General features: G+C 36.5%; 1 protein-coding gene across 1 annotated transcript in view; it reads right to left on the bottom strand.

Annotated features, from left to right (window-relative positions):
* The window catches only part of PPP2R5C (protein phosphatase 2 regulatory subunit B'gamma), a 79,678-nt gene that overhangs the window by 51,116 nt on the left and 7,925 nt on the right, over window positions 1-20,637 (bottom strand). Inside the window, exon 3 of the mRNA XM_027673986.1 lies at window positions 11,682-11,841. Coding sequence (XP_027529787.1) covers window positions 11,682-11,841 — 160 coding nt within the window. The remainder of the gene's footprint in view (window positions 1-11,681; window positions 11,842-20,637) is intronic.

The following is a 20,637-nucleotide window of genomic DNA, read 5'->3' as shown; positions in this document are numbered from 1 at the left end:
CTGACAAGGCCCTTTTTGAAGTAGTACCTCCTGGGTAAAGTAGTACCTTCCAAATGAGAAAGTACAAAGACAAAAAATCTTGAAAATATTACTTAGTTAAAAAAACTTCAGCTTCTCTGAGATTCTGATGTCGTGTGGGTTGTTTGTTTGTTTGTTGTTTGTTTGTTTTTTAATAGAAAGGACTTGACTGAGAACATCCAAGAGTAATTATGGAGGTGGAAGGAATTAGTTTTTCTACATTCACTACAAACAGTAAATGCATCCTCCATCAAGGAAGATCAGGTTAGAAATTAAAGGAAATCCTCTCACAGTAAGCATACTAAAACAAAATAAAAGACTGTATACTTTTAATTAATTTTAAAAATGGCCAAACATAATGAGTGACGTAAATGTAGTTGATCCTGCTTTTGAGAACATCAAAATAGACTACATGAATTTCTGATGCCTTTTTAAACCTTTTCCCTAAGACTACAGAGATTCAAATCCTTTATCCTTTCAGTCTAGGCAAAATCAGGGAAGGTGTATTCTCAAAAATGTCAGGCTTTTATCTGTATATCCCCTGGGTATACCTTAGAATCACAGAATCAAGGTTGGAAGAGACGTTTAAGATCATCAAGTACAACCTTCAATGTGAAGCTTTAGTCTTATGAAACAAAAAGCTACCATAGCCTTTAAAACCCCCTAGATTTAAAAACAAAAACAAGACTGACCTCAAACAAGCTTTTCTAAAAGATTTTGATGGATGAAGGAGAAAACTGAACAACTCAAGTAATTTTTAAAAATATTTTCACATGCAGAATCTTGTGGCAAATTCTGTTTCTTTTCCCCATCTTAAAGTACAATTAGATTGTTCCATAGTGATAAATTGCAGTATGAAGCGGCAAAAATTAGGTTTAAAATTCCAGTTTATCTGGTAACCACATCTTTAAGAGCAGCTGCTCTATCACTCCTCCTCTCTACTTTAATGGTCAGCTGCTGCTTGTGTATCTCTCTCAAACTCCCTGCACAGATTAAATGGCTATGAAGACTACTGGTCTAATGGGACACAACAACAGAGCAGAAAGGGAATATTGCTTTAGTTACAGTGCCATTTCCCATTTTATACAAAAGCATGCCTTTCAAAGTTGGAGGTTCATTAGAAAATTTTAGGTAATGGTTTGAGTCAACTCCCCTCCAGTGTTCTTCACTAGAGAGAGTAAATGTGACATTTGTGGTGCCAGCAGTCACATTGGCAGAACACCAAGTCACATTCAGTAAGTTTTCTTTTGCAAGAACCACATACCCTGTTCCCATTTCTTCCTCTTTGAAGGACTGTGTTAGTTCTGAGGCTAGTACTTAGTAAACCACCAAGAAACTGGTTACAAGAGCCATAATTCAGTGTATTTCTGGTGTAATTCTGACAGGACACTAGTAGAGCTGAAGTATTTTTATCTTTATAAGACCTTTTGCTTGTTAACAACATCTGCAATCTTCTCACCAGTCCTACAGATTGAGAGGTACATTTTGCTCAGGAGGTTTGTATACCCTCCCTTTGTTTCAGCCTTAAAATATTTGATTTGCCACCAAAGGAAAATATTTACTTAAGTTGAATTATTTTGAGCAACTTCATTTGGGAAAAAATTGCAAAGAAAACTGAGTTAGGAATTGACATACTAATGGGAAGGGAAAGAATATCACAGTGCAAATGGAACAGAGCTAGTGAATATCAATGGGAGGAAAAAGAGCTTACTTTAACAAATTTATGAAGACACTTGTGTTGCAAGAGAATGAAAAACTGTATTAACTTCAGCTATCCATTTTTTAAAATTAAATGAATGAAAAAACATTGATGGTATAATGAAACTAGCTATTACAGGTTTCCTCTCAACCCTGCTCATTGCTTCCAACTTTCTGATGATGGGAATGAAGGAAAATTCCTATAAAGTTCTCAGGATGTAATTTAATGTGTCACATTTATAGAATTGTTTGGGTTGGAAGGGACTTAAAGATCATCTAGTTAGCATCCAGCACTACAGCTGGTGAATACTCTTCACACTTGAAGGCTATGTAGCACTTTTAAAAAACAAACACTCCATTTGGGTTGTGATTTTAAAAACAACCCTCCCCCCCTTTCCATCCCCCTACAACACACAACAAATTCACCTGCCCAAAGGTTGCCTTCATTTCCATTCTAAACCAGCTGCTATTCTAACTGATAGTGACAGAATCAACAACATAAGATAATTAAAATTGCATGAACTTGTATTGACATTAAGACACCTTGGTTGGTTACCTTTCAGACTGTATGAGGAGTTTCACGTTCTGATGGAGAGAGGCGGGGAGGCTGTTTAGTTTGAGCTCTAAGGTTACTAAAGGCATAGCTCCACAATTGCTGAAGTTGCTATTCCTCAGCATCCTAAGCCAGCCCTGTTGCAGACTGCTTCAGGCCCTTTCCTGCATTCCTCTCTTTATATTTGAAAATATTTTGTTCTCATTTGCTTCAGTTGCCATCAGACCCACAGCTGAGTTGGTGTAGTCCACTATCCAACAGAAAGCCACTTTATTGTCAGGTTAGTTTTCTGCTAACTCAGACTGTATTCCATGGCAGTCTAAGCTGAGCTAAACCTATATGAGCTACTGCTGCCATCCCATCTCTTCTGAGGCACAGGTGCACAACTGCCTGGAATCGCTGCACGACGGCTTGTGCAGCTGCATGGTCGAACTAGATTAGGGATCCTGAACAGAGTTAAAATGAGAAGAAAAACGGTGAGTTTGAGCCATGTTGATTCCATTATCTGGCCCACCAGACAGCAACCCAAAAAAGGGATAGGAATAAACATGACTTGTTTTCTCTGGTAGGAGCAATGTAGTTTACTTTCCCCCCCCTCCAATTACAGCCTACGCAAAACTTACTATTCTCACAAATGATTCCAGGCTGTAGAAAATAAGGGTCTCATCACAACCCTGAACTCAAAGACAATAAATTTATTTTAGAGGAGAAAAGGTACTGGATACTACACATTCTGGAGGAAAAACCATAGAAATAAAAAGGATACTGGGCTTGTCCTATGGGGTTCTGACTCAATTCCAAAAGACAGCCAAGAAGAAATTCTTCAAGAAAACAGAGGCAATGAACACCATATTAATACCAAGCTATCAAAAGAAAACAGATAAGGAAAAAATCCTTACCTGGATGATAAATGAAAGGGGTATGAACTATCATGCAGCTTCCTTAAAGAATTCTCAAGACTGAAGCATGGCAAAAGCTGATTCTACATTCCACACTGAGAAACTGATAGTATTTACTCATTCTAGTACAGCAAAAGTTGGTTAAAAGTGGAATTAACAAACATCTGCCTGTGACTGGATTTGTCACTATCTGGATTTCCCAATATTTGCATGGTCACTGTAGCACGTAGGCTCCACAGTGCCAAGTTTTCCTTCAGCTGATCTTGTACACTTGAAAGGTTTTGTAAGTGGGGGGTAGGGAGAGAAATCAGTAGATACTGGTTGAGTACAGAAAGCTGTACACCACAAAAAATTATTATCTTAAAAGAAATGTATTTTAAAAACAGCATCTGGTACAAAAACATAATTCCCAGGGCAGATTGCAGAAGCTCATTTCAAGTACTGGCACACTATTTTAACCAAGCCCTGTGAAAACTCCACCAAAATACCACCAAACTCACTCCTGTCTGTGGCCTTATTACACAGATCACACATGGCACTTTCAAGAAATTAAGCATAAAAAAACTGCATTTAGGAGTAAAAATTTGAAAGCATGCTAGTTATCCAACAAACACTGATTTACATTTACATGTATAAATATTGCATTCAATGTTTGATCTGTAGAGGTCTTAAGAAGAGAAGTTCAGTGCAGCAGCAAAAATGTGTAGGTTTGACTATAAGGAGATCTATGCAATGAACAAAATTTCGTTCTTTTTGCAAACGAGGGCATAAATAAAAGACACTTTAAGAGAGATTTAAACTGAATTCAGAGACAGGTTAGAGTATAGAAAATAAGACAATATCACATTTTAAATCCTGTTTTTATGGATTTTATCCAAGCTTCAGTGGAAACAAGTTTGGTAGGAAATGCTGCCAGTGACAGATGTAGCGCGTTCTTCTAACACTTTCAGCTGCTGACTAATGAGTAGGTGTTTGATAGGGCAGTTGAAATGAAAATGGCTCATTAGTCCAAGCCTATGATTTCATGTAAAACTAGCTAAGGGAAAAAAATTCACATACTCAAGCAAAGTATTTTTCTCTACAACCTTTTTTTGGTAGTTCTTCATTCACTAGCTATCATGCTTCTTAATCTTTAAAACGGTATGTAGCAATTTGGACTGGATAATTTCTAACTATTTTAATATTATTTAAAACCCATTATTATTAAAATATTTACTCATTTAGGAGATCATATTTTCCTGTATGAACACTAAACCATTTCCAGGTTTTGCTTTTAGAAATGTATATGCTCACTGCACACATTTTAATAATTATTTTAACATTTAAAAGAAAAATAAATACAGGAACGTATGTTTATGCAACACTGATAATGCTTTTAAGGTCACAGTTCAAGGACAAACTTGCTAAAGCAACAGGACAAAGAACCTCCACAGTTCCTCCACACGATTCAACACATACACCTAACCATGCTGATTTAGGAAAGAACAAGCTTCTGCAGTGTTTTCCACTATGGACTTTTTGTTTTAATAAATTAAATACTGGACTGCCAAAAAACCTTTAAAAGCTCGAACAGAGTCAGGATCAGAAGGACAGCACTTAGCAGACTGAGTTAGTCCAATGTAGTTCACGTACAAGGGAGAAGAGAATAATCTGTTTCACAAAACTGCATTCATTGATGTTTTGCATGAGAATGAATTTGTTTTGCCTCAGTGTTTTGCCTTTTAAATGCCTTATGAATTAGGGCAAATGATCTTTTATGGTAGCATTATCTTGTTTAATCTACCATCTTACTTTGCACAAAATACTTTTATCTAAACAGTCATGCTTCCACCTTGCAGCTGGACACAATTCCTTAATTGCCACACAGGCCCACAAGAAGCATGATTAATCTGGAAAGGCCAAAGTACTGCATCTTTGTTCTCTATATAAATTACAAGTGGCAGGAGTAGGTTTCTGCAATGAAAGTGATATTAAACATTGAGATCTCCATTCCCAACAGCTTAGAAGGAAAATGCTCCTCAAAACCCCAGAGCAGTCCATTAGCACCATGATTCCCATAAATTTAATTACATTGCACATGTCCAGTCAGTCTCTTTTGTATCATGAAAACAGATGTTGGTTTTAAATGAACAGGTAACACACTCTGCTTAAGTTTAAACATATTCCAAGAAGAGTTTGTGGAAATTATCAACATATATGGCTGAATTTCTCTGCAGCACAGAGAACAATACTTGATCTGCTTTTTCCTTTACTTGATATCAGTTTTGCTTACTTATCTTTACTCTGCAACTGAGAAAAACACACAATCTTACATTTCTGACCTCTTGAGAAATTCTCACTTTTTCCTCCTTTCTTGTGGTTTCAACAGTTTTAGCAACCAAAATTTGTTTCAATTGTTCTTTTTTTTTTTTAGGTGTCAGACTCAAACTAGAATCACCTCTTCTGCAACTTTGATTCATCAGACTTTAATATTGTACAGATAATGAAAACAGAGCTATCTCCTAGACAGCCATTTATGGCTTAAAAACATTAGGAAAGCTTTAATAATGCTTGCCTCCCTATCAGAGTTCTGTATCACAGGCAGACAAGTTGAGACACCACCCTGATGTTCTTTTACACAGAACAGAGTCAGAATTTGGCACAGTTATGAAGTCTCTGCCTGAAAAAGAAAAAAAATAAGGAGCCATGCTTTCTGCATGAAATGTGCTCAGAAAAATGACTTGTCATGTTCATTACTTCTTCCCCCCCCTTTTGTTGGTTTTTTTTGGTTGTTTTGTTTGGTTTTTTTTAATAGATATGACTGATAGTACTTTTAATGTTGAAACCATTCTAAGGCAGAAACTGGCATCTCCACCAGAAGATCAAAACCAGGACTGATCAACATGCATGGCAAGATCTTCAACAACAAAATACCAGAATCTGTTTAATCATATTACATGCAGTTATTCTACATTAAGAAAACAATTTATACTTCTCAGCACTAAAAGTCAGTATGTATGTCCACAGCTGTCAATGGAACTTATTTCTTCCTGCCTCGATATTTACATTTATATGAATATTGTATCCACATTTTTGAGAACAAAAATCCAACTCCAGGAGGTAAACAGTAATTTTTAAAATATTCAGAACTGCATTAGAAAATAAAAGCTGAACTGCAATCACTAGCTTTAACATTATATCATACAACACTCACTTTTATCTGAAAAAAACCCAACCCAAAACAGAAAACCAAACCAAACAAAAAAACCCAAACCTGAACCCATGAACTAAATCACGACACTGGCATCCCAGGAGTCCTCTACATGGTTATAAAAGGATTTTACCCAGCTTTAAAAAAGTATATGCAGAAATGCTACAAAAAAGCATATTTTTGAATCATGCCCAAATTTACATATGCATGACTATCATATGTTCACTGGGAAAGTTTGCAACACTTGAGAATATTAAGCATCAAATTTGTTATTCTATGACTGACAGAGAACATTCTTTTAATGACTATTACTCGTAGGTTAAAGTTAGATTTGTGACACAATCATATAAAACATTTTATCCCAGTCAGGGTGTTTTAATATTGCATTTAAGAATTCTCATTGCAACATTTTTTTACATACTGTAAAGATTCAAACCACATCCTTAAAAAACTCACCACTCTGGACAAGTTCTCTATTTTACAGTTTACTACATCTACTGTTTACTGAAATTAGCACACACTTGCAAAATAACATGTACAAATACAAGTACATTAACCTGTTTGCACAGTTAAAAATCTCTTGTAGCATATAAACTAAATGTAGATAATGGGTAAGGGAGCATCTTAGAAACACAAAATTAGCAAAATTGCACCATGTGGAAAAAATGCTTGCCAAACTGCAAAGGAAATATTAGTAAAATGATAAATTTTTATGAATATTAATTCTCATTTTTAATAACATGTACATTTTGGAAGCATTAAACTTAAAATTTTACTTTTCCATATTAATATTCTTGAATTGAACTGAAATACATTAACATTTAGGTTGCTACTTAACCAGTTATGAAATGGTCCTTTTTGATCTTGGTCAGTTATTCAGCAAGTCCATCACAGCAGCAATGTAAGTCCTGCAGATGTGCAGATGCTGAAATTCACTCACTACTCTCATGTGGTAAGGGACAATTACATTCTCAGTAAAATCAGAGTGCAAAAATAGAATTTTATTTTTTAATTAAAAAACCCAAAACAGAAAACCACAACAACGAAAAATGGTTACAAAAAACGCTCCTGGGAAAATTCAGAAAACATTAAGTTGATCTCCTAAAGGTTTAGATAGTAAACTAAGCTTGTAGAATTTACAAATGTTTAAAAGTGGTAAAGTTTTCTTAATAAGCACGTAAGAGAAGGAAAAAAAAAAAATCTGAAAGTAAATGCAATTACTTCATAAAAAACTAAAAAAAAAAAAACCCAAATCAAACCTAAAAAAAAAAAAAGAAAGAAAAAAGAAAAAACCAATACCCTTCCTTTCCCTCAGCATTAAATCCAGGTCATTTTTTTGTTTAGAATTTTTAGAGACTTGATCATTATGATGGTCTGGGTACTAACTCCATGAGAGCTGAAGGGAAAATGTATTATTGCAGCTGTCAAGTGCACAAGCAAAGAGCATGCAATTCATAACATAACACACTCACACGGCAGGATGAGTAGCACACACATCCCTCAGATTCAAGCTCTAGAGCTTTTTCCAGTATATGATCTATTTGGGTTTACAGAGGTAACCTGGAATCAAGCACTGAAATGAAGATGACCCATCAACATCACCAGAAATAAATTGCAGCGCACAACAAACTAAATCACAGACACTGTGGAACTGTTTGCTAATTTATAATGAAAAAAATTATCCATAATGTAACAATGAACTCAAGCTTCTTGCATAGATCTGATGTAAGCAGTTGCAACGAACACAAACTCCTTCAGTGTCTTAGTGGTCAGGTACATATGAGCTTGGATATAGTATTTTTCAAATATATTTATAAAATATAAATACTGAACACCTATGCCGCTTATCTCATACAGAACATATTTATAATTTTTTAAACAATTTTAATCTATCCTAAATTACAAAATGCTTCCTTAGGAAACCAAAAATGAAAAAACTGGTGTCTGAAGACCAAAGCACCCTTTGCCATTTATATTTGATAAAACCAAAGCATTAATCTCCAAGCTATCACATCACAATCAAATAAAACACACCTTCAAGTCCAATAAGTAATTTTTTCCAATAAACAACTTAAAAGAAAACTCAACTTTCTGTAACTGAAGTACCCATACTATAAATGTTAGCTAACAAAGGGAACCGGGTAAGCAGAAATCAGCATAGCACAAGCTTATTGGCACAGAATTTATGTTTTTGATGAAAATAAGTAAGACCTTTTCAGGATGTTTGACACCATCCTGGAGGCACTTCTCCAGAGATACTTCTGGGTTATCTGTGGGCAGACAAGCTACCTGTTCTACCCAAACTAAATCAGACTGCATTGCACTGTGCTGCAGGGAGCTTCACTAGGTTGTAGCTTTACGAATATATAGATCTCGATATTCCACAAACAAGTTGCAGAGACTTCTCTTTTCTATGTTCAGCTCTATTCTTAGAGCCTCTTAATTCATAATCTATTTCCTTTTCTTTGAGCTATCCTGCTCCTCCATTTCCTGTATAATCTGAGGGTGCACAATGTTAATTGCAAATTGCTCCAATGAACACAAATCATACCACACTAATACCAGACACCAGGGCAAATATGCTGGTATTTCCGGAAACTTATCATCAGCACTTTTGTGCAACGCCCAAGAGAAAGTTTGCAGCATGCCTGAAGACCAAAAAAGTATTTCCTAAATATGAAATCTTGATGAAAAACCACTTTGGCAGCTCCTCCTTTTCCTTCTTACTATTTCAAGTGATCTGCTGACCTCATCTCCAGTGCTATGGCACAAAAGAAAGGTGGTTATCTCAGCAATGCTGCAGGTCATTTAGAACTTACCAGTTAAAAGCTTTCACATATCTAATATGGACCTTAAAGCATGCAAAGACAACACCATTCTACTGCTGTGCTTAAAATACAATCTCAAGTAAAGTACATTACACCACACAGTAGTCAACGCAACATTTATATGAAAATACACATCTCTTGGTCTACTATAGACAAAAGAAAGATTTCCTGTAGCTGTAGAAATACAGCCACCTGTTACAAATTACAGGAGTTTGAAAGCTGGTTAAACACAGCTAACCTGAAGAAACACTGTGTTCTTCCCAGCACTTCATAGAAGTGAAACTTGCCTTAATAATCTCAGCCCTTTAAATTAAAGCCTGCCAATCCAATTTAACTCCTGTCCAGACAGAGGCATTAAACAACACACTTAAAGCTGTCCAAAAAGAAAGTTTCTCAGGTTCACTTGACCCACTAAATGCACATCAAGACAAGTATCTTTGCACATGTTAGAGGAACAGCTTCACTGGCCAAAAGTATTCTCAGCAATAACAGGTTGGAATTATGTCAGGAGTAAGCACATGCAGTGAGCAGAGCAATTATACAGACACCTGCTATGATCCATGAGACTGGACATAGCTTACTAATAAAGCTATTACTACCTTTACTAATAAAAGGTAGCAATTACTACCCATCACTAGATCAGCAATTGCACCAGTGTGATCCTTGACAGCCTGGGGATGTACATACAGCACCAGGCATCCACCAGTGAGAAGTTCCAGATCTTTTCTTTCATTTCACCTGAGAGGCGGGGGAGTGATTGTAGACTGAAAGGCAAATACAGTGCACATGCATAACAACACTCCTACCATTGCTTCACATCTAAGTACACTGTGTCAAAAATGCTGGAATGCTCTCAGAAAACACCTTAGATGGTTTTTAAGACTTTTTTTTTTTTTTACTTCTCCCCTCTCCAAGCCTAAGCAGGTATTCCTCTGCCCTTCACTGGCCTACTAATTTAAACTGACACACAGCCAAGGTGGACACAGATCTAAAACTTCACCTCACCCACTGTAAGATGGATTCCTTCCCCCCTCTCTCATCTGCATTCATTTTTCCCATTTTCAGCTCACTGTCCACTCTGCTCAGTTCTGGTCTCCCTGAGCTGCAGTCCCAGGCACGACCAGAAACATTGTATTTAAAATAGGCAAAGTAACTAATGTTTTTCTTTGTGACTGAATCTTTGAACATAAAGTGGTGATTTTTATAAGAAGTTAGGCATATACAGACACTTTGACTGGAGTAACCTTAATTCAGTGTCATTTGCTAATGTCACTCATGCCCTTGATGTCACAGCTTGTGCATGAACCTACTATGTCAGTTTAAAAGACAGAACATGTTATTCATATTCTGTGGTGCTAAATATTCTTATTAACAAACTTAATAAATAGATTGAAATTAACTAATTAAGCAGCAGTTGAGTCTTGAAAAACTTTAACAGCATGTTGTATATATAGGCTGCTATACTGACATGATGGAGAGTATTTCAGATTCTTTTTGTAAAAGCAATATCTGTGTGAAGAGAAGAATCTTGCAAACTAATTTGATCTTGTATGAAAAGCAGTATAATTCAGATGGTCTGAGAAGCTGAGCTTATTTCCAAGAAATAGTAATGCATTATAATAAGTAAACAATGACTGGGGGAAAGAAGTTTTATCCCCAATATTTTCACATTGCCTACAGCAGTACTACTCAACATTTCAGTGATCAATCAGGCTTTCACTGCCAACTTTGAACACTGGAAAGCAGTACAGACTGCACTTCAAAACAGCTTTTTTTTTTTTTCTCTAAATAAACCTCCAGAGCAAATCAGTAGCTCATAACCAATAGATCAGTACATCTCACCCCACCTGGAAAACTCTACCCTAACACATGGTACTACAAGCTACCATAGCACACTATTCAAACGTATCTACACAACAGGTAGTAGTTAAAATAAAGATAAAAGCTGTGTAATAGAAGACACACCAATTATCATCATCTTTTCATTACAGATGGCAGTAAATAGAATTCTAAGAGATCACAAAGCCTTAAAATCGACAAAGGAAAAATTCATATTCACTAAAAAGATGCCATTCTGACCCATGCTCAGGAAAACCAGATCCGTAAATAGTCATAGGCCAGGTCTTCTCATAATGCCAAGAGAAATTTCAGCACAAACAAAGCAGAGTTTTGCTCAGAGCATGCTGCACTGAGGACAGACGCCTAATATTTTGCTTAGAGAGCCCAAATATTCTGCTTTTACATGAGATGAGTGAATATGCTGTCACACAGACATTGCCTATAGTGATTGCCAAGAAAGCAACACACTGGAAGTCCTCAAATATCAAGCAAAACAAAACCAAAAAACCCACCCCAGTGCAAATATGTGCCATTTGCATAGGTGCATACACAATATATTATGTATGCTGTCCAGATGTAAGTACAATAGCTGAAATGCTCCTCAGTCTCATGCACAAGTTTCCCCACAAGAGTAATTCTAATTTAGAAAGACATACCTTTTAAAGCTGGCAGTTTCTGAAGCTCCCTGTTATTGCTAACATTAAACCTTGAAGAACTCTGCCGCTTTTCCTTCTTCACTACTGTCTGTGGTGCTGGTACTTTAATTTTAGATAGTTGTGCTGGGGGAGGAGTGCTATTTGATTTTTTGTTTGACACCTGTTTAGAAAGAAATTAAAACAGTTAATTGCAGCTGAACTTGGGGAGAAAATCTTATAAAAAGTGATTTTTGTTACAGAAATGATTGAAGCAAAATAAGCTCTTAATTAAATTACTGTATTCATCATCCTCTGAATGTATAGTCACCTATTCTTCTGCTTATCTTTTCAGTGTCCATTTCTGTACCATAGCCCTCACATAGATGGGAACAGATCACCCTGGCACATGCACTAGCCCATTTATTTGAAGTTACCAGCCAACTGAAAAGAAATTTTCAAATAATGTAGTCCCTTAGCCACTCTCACCTTTTACCCCTGAGAAGTCCAGGTCTCCAAGGTATCCAACAGCTTCAAAGGGATCACAGGAACTTGTCTATTTAGAGCAGCTGAACCTTTCACTGTCTATTTGTCCTGTACCTCGCTGCCAGAGTTCCAAGCTTGGCTGGGGCATTCAGGTTTTGATATAAAGTTAGGAGTGAGTCTTACTATTGCAGTAGCTTCAACAGCTTCTAAAACATACATGAAGATGTGTAGCAGTTTACTGCCTACTCAGAGCAAGTTGCTTTTACTGTAATAGTCCTTATCAGACTGTCACTGTTCCTCTGTATGAAGTTTTTAACATAAAACCAGAAAAATGGTTCCCACTATAGGTTTCCAGTTTGGTGTTATTTCCCAGACTACACTTGACAGTGCTCTCTCTCAAGCTGAATAAAATGCATCATTAACAAAAGCCTGTCAGAACTTGTAATGCTGCCTTTCTCATTCCTTTTTTTTGAAGGAGGAAAAGCAGGTTTAAAGTAGGCAATAGTTAACTTTTAAAATATGAATAATGTCATGACATTCTTTACAAGAATGATAAAACATCTAGGAGTGGTCTACACTAAAAGTATAGAAACACCCGATCAAGACATCTTACTGCAATATTGCAGTTCATTCTGCAGGCCCTTAATTTGCTGTAGAAGTCTCTCAAATTTGCAAGCTAGAAGCACACAGATCTTAAAATATACCTTGGCTTTTTTTTTTCCCTCACAAGAAAAACCATATTCTCAGAAAGTGCCCACAAGATAAGAGACAGGGAAAAAAAACATATGGGAATGAAATTCATGATGGAAATCAAGTTGTAATGCTGGTACTTTAGCAGTTGAATTGATTTAATTAGAATTTTGTTAAGTATAATAGGTATAAAAGCAGTGCTTCCCTCCTGCTTGAAATAACATCAATGGCATTTTCACAGGGCTTTGCTAAAATAAGAGAAACCAATTTTCTTCAGGTTCTAGAAAGGATTTCCAGAAAAGCTTATTCATCAGCAATTTGCATAGTCTGGGAGTGTACACATTCAGTGCACATTGAAATGTTACCATACATAAATTTATCTACCTTTAGAGTCTCCAAGACAGTAATTTTATTCAGATTTTGTCCTAGCAGCATAACTGGGAAATAATATATGTTTCAAGAATAGATTAACAATTGTATTGTATGGTATTATATACACAGTACTTAAGATATCAAAGAAAGTAACTGAAAGTAACATTTAGTTTTCATTAAACAGATTTAAGATGCCCATTTTCAAAATTTAGTATCATAAAACCCCCTTACAGCCTTATAGAACAAATAAGGGGAGACAATACACTGAATATTAGAATTCTCAGTTACCAAAAACACTCTAGAACTTGCTTCAATAAAAATGGCAAGTTAAAAGCATTTCTGTACATCACAGCATTACCTATTACATCACATTTTTCAGACTATTTCACTTTTTAATCCCAAACACTAAATGCTTAAAAGTGTTTTTGCTGAAATACAAGCGATCTGCAAGGTAAGTTCTATCCACTAACTGAAATTTCAAAAAATGCATTACAAACAAAAATACTAATAGACTAAGCAGAAAGAAAATCTAAGAATTAGGAAGCAATGACTTCCCATGTATTAAAAAAAATGTTATTAAGATTCATTATAAACACTATTACTGCACAGGATTCTGTACTTTCAATATTGTGCTTGAGCCTAATGGTATTTTTCTGTGGCTACCTTCCACTGCCACCTGCATTTTGTTCATTACTTGGAACAGGAAAAGCCATTTTCCTGTTTCCTCTATTCCCAAACAAATTCTCAATTTCAGACGAACAGGTGCTCACATGTGCCTGCACACATGCACGCACTACGGTATCCTAAGGTAGCACATACCTCAGGAAAGCGAGTATTCTAAATTGCAGATAAATTCTAAAATTAGCCAAAGTGGTTATTTAAGAGGATGGGTACCATTTCTAATTAGAAATGTAGAAAGAAAGCATTTTTTGTTGCTATGGCAACCTCCCATCTAGAAATGATGACTCCAGAGCAATTCTAGCCCTGAATCACTGGCCATTTATCCAACAGATTTCCTCCTCCTTCCCACCATCAAGCATGATCATCCCTGTGTTTCAGTCATGCTCTAGTCAGCCAGCACGTACCAGAAGGTTGCCAAAACAGTTTCTAAGTCATTATTACTTCAATGCCACACAGCTGTACTCCATGACCTCTGCAAGTGGCACTGTGGTGCTACCACAAGAGAACTGGCCTCCAGAGCTTGCAGCCAGCCAGCCCTTGGATAGAAGGGCAACTGGAGAAAATGAGTTAAGTCAACTTAAGCCACACAGCTCAGCAATTTTAACCAAACCTCTAAAAAAAGCCAAATAAATTTAGACTAACAATTCTGTATATTCATCTGCTAAAGATTTCAAGGTAACACTTTTCATGAAAGGTACAGTGCTTGTTAGTTCAGATCAAAGATCCAAGCTCAGCTTCCTACTCCCAGTAACAAACCAAACTACTTCAGAAACCACAACTCCTAACAAATGGACATTCTGCTACATCAGTGAACAATTCAATGTATTTGACACCAAAATAGTCAAACTACAAATATGTTTTTATCAATTCTCTTCCTGTGACAAGAATGGGAAATACCTATTCTTTCCCTTGTTCTAGCAAAGGCTCCCTCCTACCCAAATGTCTGGATACTGACAGACACATTCAATTCCAAAACCTCTAAAAACGTGTTCAAACTACTCTGAAAAATGTCAGATTAAGAATGTGTTTCTTCAGATCATGATTAAAACACAACCCTCAGTTTTTCTCATCAATTTATTTTAAAAATCAGAGCTTTACATACTTCACTGAACATTAAGACAATCAGTAACAGTGTGATTCCAACTTTTAAATTCTGTTTTTAATAATCAAAAGTATATGGTTTATGTTCATCAGTGCCTTTGACTAAGCTTAAAATTAATCCAAGAGAGTGAAAGACAGGGAGGGGAGAAGGTTTCCTGCCAGTCACAACAGTTCAAGGTAGATTGCCCTTGCATCACTTGAGTCATCCTGTATCAGTCAGGCATGATGTGGTACATTTTTTGTCTCAACATCACATTTTTAGCAAAGTTGGATCCTTCACCCCTTGACATGTACACAGGTAAGGACAGATCAGAGCACAATGCCAAGTTTGCAACCAGGGAAACAAAGGCCAAGCACATCTACAGCCAATTTTTCTTTTTTAAATTTTTAAATTAAACTGATCATCATCGAGCATCCCAGAATGCAACTTTTACTGTCGGCTGACTAGCTAAGACATAAGCGACCATACTGGGACCTGTAAGGAGGGTCCACCCTGCATCCATATATGTCAATAAGTTAGAAGACCCTATCCTTGCTTTTCTGACAGTCCCCCAAAAATGGTATTCAAGCTACCTTGACAAACAAGGGCAACCAGAAGAACTCTGTCTGACCTTACCTTTATAAACACACTTGCCAATAACTGAATGAGAACAAAGCACACAAAGCCTTCTGCTCCACAAAATTAAAAGCCAAGCCAAGCCTAGAGTGGTATCAACTCTCTAATGATGCAGCAAGCTTGCATATTGCTTTCTAAGATAAATTTGAAGGATTTGAAGATGACAGTAAAATCACTTGGATCCATGTGTCATTAAAAGATTTAAAAAACTGCATGGCTTATTAGTGACGATATAAGCGCAAGGCAAGAGAGATTCTCTGCCTGAAGAAGACATGGTGCTAGGCAGCACCCTGTATGGTGTTTCTCCACACAGGTCAGTCTAACACTAATCTGCAAATTTCTTCCCTCTAATGAGTATCAGCACTGAATTCAAGTTTTTTATCAGTGTGGTATTACCATACCACAATGGCAGCAGCAAGCCAAATACCAGCAAAAATTTGAGAAAAAACTCTGGACTATGAAATCTGGATAGCTGAACCTTGCACTAATTAACACACGATTAAGATTCCCTGTGAAATTCAAGTACACAGAGTGAAAAATCACAGAACACAAATCACAGAACACTTTAAAAGAATCATCAGTCTGAATCTGAAAGAGAGGAAAAATGCTTATTTTAATGCAGATTTAAACCCTTCCTTCTTTTCCTTTTCATATACTAAGTAGCCTCCATGGACTTATTTTTCATTAAGATAAACAGAGGTCTGATCTATAGCACCCAGAAGAGCACGTCTCTTGCCAAGGCAGACTCAGAATGCTATGAAAGCATTCTGGATTACATCTAAAACATACTTACAATGAAACTGAAACACAGTTTACTGAAACCAAACAAAGATCACGAGAAAACATGAAAGGGACATTAACAACTTGATTTTCAGAACTGTATGAGGGCCCAGTATGTAATCAAAATAATTTGGCTAACAGGTTGAGGCCTAATACATAATCAATGTAATTAGGCTGAGAAGCTGAATTTAATTTCATCTCTTAAGATGAGAACTGAAATCAAAGATCAAGGAGCCAAAATGGGTGGAGAGCAGTTAAAGAGCCTTACATGCAGTATTTTTCCCACTGCAGTAACTTCAAAGTAGTGTGATAATCTCTGAATGCTCCAGGAATCTTGAACACTACCATGGAGCTCTCTTTTTCGCAGATCTTCATTTACTGTTTTGGGGGTGGGAACAAGGACAGATCATATCTGGCATATGGTCCAGGTGCCATCAACCTGGTAAATACATCCACAGCATACCTGCAGGAGGTGGGCTGGTGGTGTTAGATCAGCAGTTGGGACCAAGGCAAGTTGTTCAAGGCAGACACTACCAGGAGAGCACTATTTGTCAGCTGATTTGTTAATAGTAGCTGTTCAACATGCCTTCCAAGAGGCTAACATCAGAATAAACTATTGGTATTAATGGTATTAAAGGTAGGCCTGACAGAGCTATCCAGACAGTCTGCAGCACTTCTAGTTCATGCAAGTGTCCAATCACCAGTAAGAAGTTTGTTATGGAGCAATTAGCCATGATCTTTAGCATCAGTATTTTCAATCTACACTCAGTGTGAACTATACAAAGCTTGATATGGAGTCAGTTGGACACACAAAAAGAAGCACTGATCCGTAAACAACACAGTTAAAAAAAGCAGGGAAATTACATGCTTGTTAGGTACCATTTTGGATGGCAAATGTTTCTGAGGTTCTTTGTTGAAGATTCTTGCTAGTATGCCATTATTGTTCACTAGTTTTACCACCACAAGACTGTTTGGACAGACAGCTTAAGGAGGAGTCTCTGGAGATGCAGCTTATGGTGTTAAAGGCTTTGGCTGGTTTCACACAAATGGCAATTTAGATGTTTATTGTTTTTCCTCAACAAAATCATTTGCCAGAATGGTACCTGGATTGTTTGCTGGAATGATCTTTGCAGCTGACCTTCTAGCAAATATACTTACTATTGTTAAAGACTGTCTCAGTAGTTGACATACACAGTGGTAGTCTCAGTATAACTTACTATGTTTTTATTATATCAAGAACTGCATCCTAAAGCTTTGAGGAACCATGTTGTTATAATGATAAGCAAAAAGATTAACCTTTCAGTAGGGTGATGATGACAAAGTTTTTATATTTTGGCACACTGTAATCAGCATTCGCGGATTTATGCTGTAGTACTTGTTTAGCAACTGTGATTTTGCATTTTACATAAAGCAGTGCTACTGCTGGCTATTCTTGATGTCTAACAACAGAGCTCCATTAGTGTTTTGTCTGAGACAGTATGGAGTATGTTGAACTGCATCAATGATTGGGACATGCCCTATAAGCAGTGAAGGCTGCCCAGCCCTTTTCACTGTGGAGGGGTGCCCACAGGAAACTTTAGTCACAAACCACTTCAGAAGATTGATCTACAACTTGCTGAAACTCTTCTGCCTTTCTTGCTGCTGTTTATTTTTCATAACACAAAGCATTGCTTGTATTTCCTGTTAGCTGCTTATACACAGGGCTCCAATTTTATCTTATAAAGAATTGTATCATCACAGCTTTGTGTAGCAGACTTGACTTGCAACACACCAAACCAATCTGATGTGTACTGCATCCTTGACATAAATACACTATAATTTTACATTCATAATTAAATATCAGTAGCATAAGGCTTGTTTTCCATTTGCTTCTTGTAAACTTAATTTTATTTTAACTAGTTTACTCCAGGAACAAACCAATATTTGACTGCTTTCAGTCAGAGATCAGATCTGCAGCCCGAGGTTGCAGAGCACTGGCAAAGATGAGAGGGTACCCAGGCTCAGGCTGTAAGAGGATTCACCCTGCTTTGCGTTTGCTGAAACACCACCATCAGTGAGCATCTGGTACTTCACAAACACAGACAGCAACGCAACATTTGTTTCCTAATGTATCTTCTATAAAGAAACTTCAAAGTAACAAATGGCCCTAGAAAAAAAAATTACCTGCAACCACCGGTTAGCTAATTAAATGTGATTTAAACCAGATAATGTCCTATGTATTATTTCAAAATCTTTACATGAATACAGGGATGAAGAATCTGAATAAATGATGCCCTGGCTTAAATTACTTTATTTCTTTATTTTCATTTGTAATTTCTCTCTGTTCAACCTGAGACACCCTTTTACTTTCAAAAAACAAAACAAAAAAACCCCAAAAAACAAAACCAAAAAAACTCCCAATCCAACAAAAACTACCTTTGTGCTTCTTTTTATATATATATATATACACACACACACATCTATGCACACATACATATATATAAAAGGCTCCCATATTTGAAGGAAAACACACATTCTTTCACTTTAGTCACCAACTCCTGTACCCTACTGTAAATGTTAATTATATAAAGCTACTGATAAGCTAAGGCTCCTGCATGTGTGGCTTTACCACTGATGTCTATTCTTGTGCTCCCTGATCCATTCATAGAAGCTTCTCACTTCACACACTCATACTGAAATATTTTTTTCCTTTGCCTCCTGCCCACCAATTTGGTATTTGTATTAGATGCTATTTGAGAGAGCTAAGAGAGTTACAGCCCATGACAAGTAACCAGATCCAGTGGAAGGTGTCCCTGCCCATGGCAGGAGAGCTGCAACTGGATGATCTTTAAGGTCCCTTCCAACTCAAACCATTCTCATTCTATGAATAACAACCTTAACCACTTCTACAGAACTGTTATACGAAATCATTTTATCTTTGGCTCACATCATGCTTTTATTTTACATGTCATTGCAAAAGCTTACTTGTCAGTATTTCAGACTGCTAAATTAAGCAGTGATGAGGAAGTACAGAAAAGTCACTTTAAAGGTATAGCAAATTATAATATTTAGCAGTCATCTTCTAATCCTTTAAAAAGTACATTCTAGAATAGGCCAGGTTTTTTTTCCTAGGTTGTTATTTTTTAATTTTTTTTTCCAATGGCCCTGAAAGCCTGTTGTGGAGGAACAACACACAAACAAAAATAACCAAAACCTATCATCCCACTTCTAGAATTACGAATCTATTCTGGCTTCAAATGAAATGGGGGGGGAGGGAGGAAATACAAGATATAATGTTTTTAAAGTCTGAACATATGGGTGGATTCAACAGTTACCTGGTTTTTCTTACTATTTGTATTCTCTTTGGGATAGCTACATTAATAATTCTGTATTACACAAGCATTAATGTACACCTGAGTCCTCTCTAAGAAGTGGTAGGCCTTTACTCCTACAAAAAAACTTAAAAGAAATAATTTGAAAAAAAGGATGAAAAGGATGCTTTCAGTTTACAAAATGCTGATATCTATTTTTAAAAGTTACTTTGCTGCTTTTGATTAGAATAGCCTTTGCCTTCATTGCTGTGCTTCTACTCAGGAAGGATTCAGAGCGTTTGAAAGCATGACTGGAAAGCAGAGGATAGCAAGTACTAAAACAAACCACACACGGTCCTCACACCTCATATGTTACACAAGTAGTTGTCAGCCTTGTATAAGAAGTAGAAGGGCATAGGATGCTGTTTTCAGAAGCATCTCATTTTAGGTAACAAAATACTTGTATGCAGCAGTGTTTGGTACATTTTAATATTTCCATTAATTTTAAAAGCATAACATTAAAGTTACATAACAAGCACTGTTAAGGTACCCTCCTCCACTAGTCAGTATTGAGGTGCGTTTGCTTTGAACACAGAAGGAAATTCCAGTTTCCAACACCAAAAGGCAATATGTCAATAAAAACTGGAAATAGGAAATTACAGGAGTTAAAGACAAACAAAAAGTTGCATAGAGGCTTTAAGAGTAACACATAGTGCATCTTTCTAGTCAGCAAACAGCACCTCACTTAGTACTAAGGGTGTATTCACTTGCTACATTTAAGTATTTTTTAATAGTTATATCAACCCATTAAAATAATCTCTCTAGGACAGAAAATCAGAACTGCAAGCCGTGACCAAAAATTAGTTTTGAAATTAATTTTTTCAAGAAGTTGGTACATCAGTTGAAAACCAAACAAACCCACTCCAAAGCCCACAGACTTTATTTCCCATCAGCTATGTAACTG

The sequence above is a fragment of the Neopelma chrysocephalum genome, unplaced genomic scaffold (genome assembly GCF_003984885.1).
Source record: "Neopelma chrysocephalum unplaced genomic scaffold, ASM398488v2 Primary Assembly neopelma1_24, whole genome shotgun sequence".
Classification (NCBI taxonomy): Eukaryota; Metazoa; Chordata; class Aves; order Passeriformes; family Pipridae; genus Neopelma; species Neopelma chrysocephalum.
This window is presented reverse-complemented; position numbering and strand designations above follow the sequence as displayed.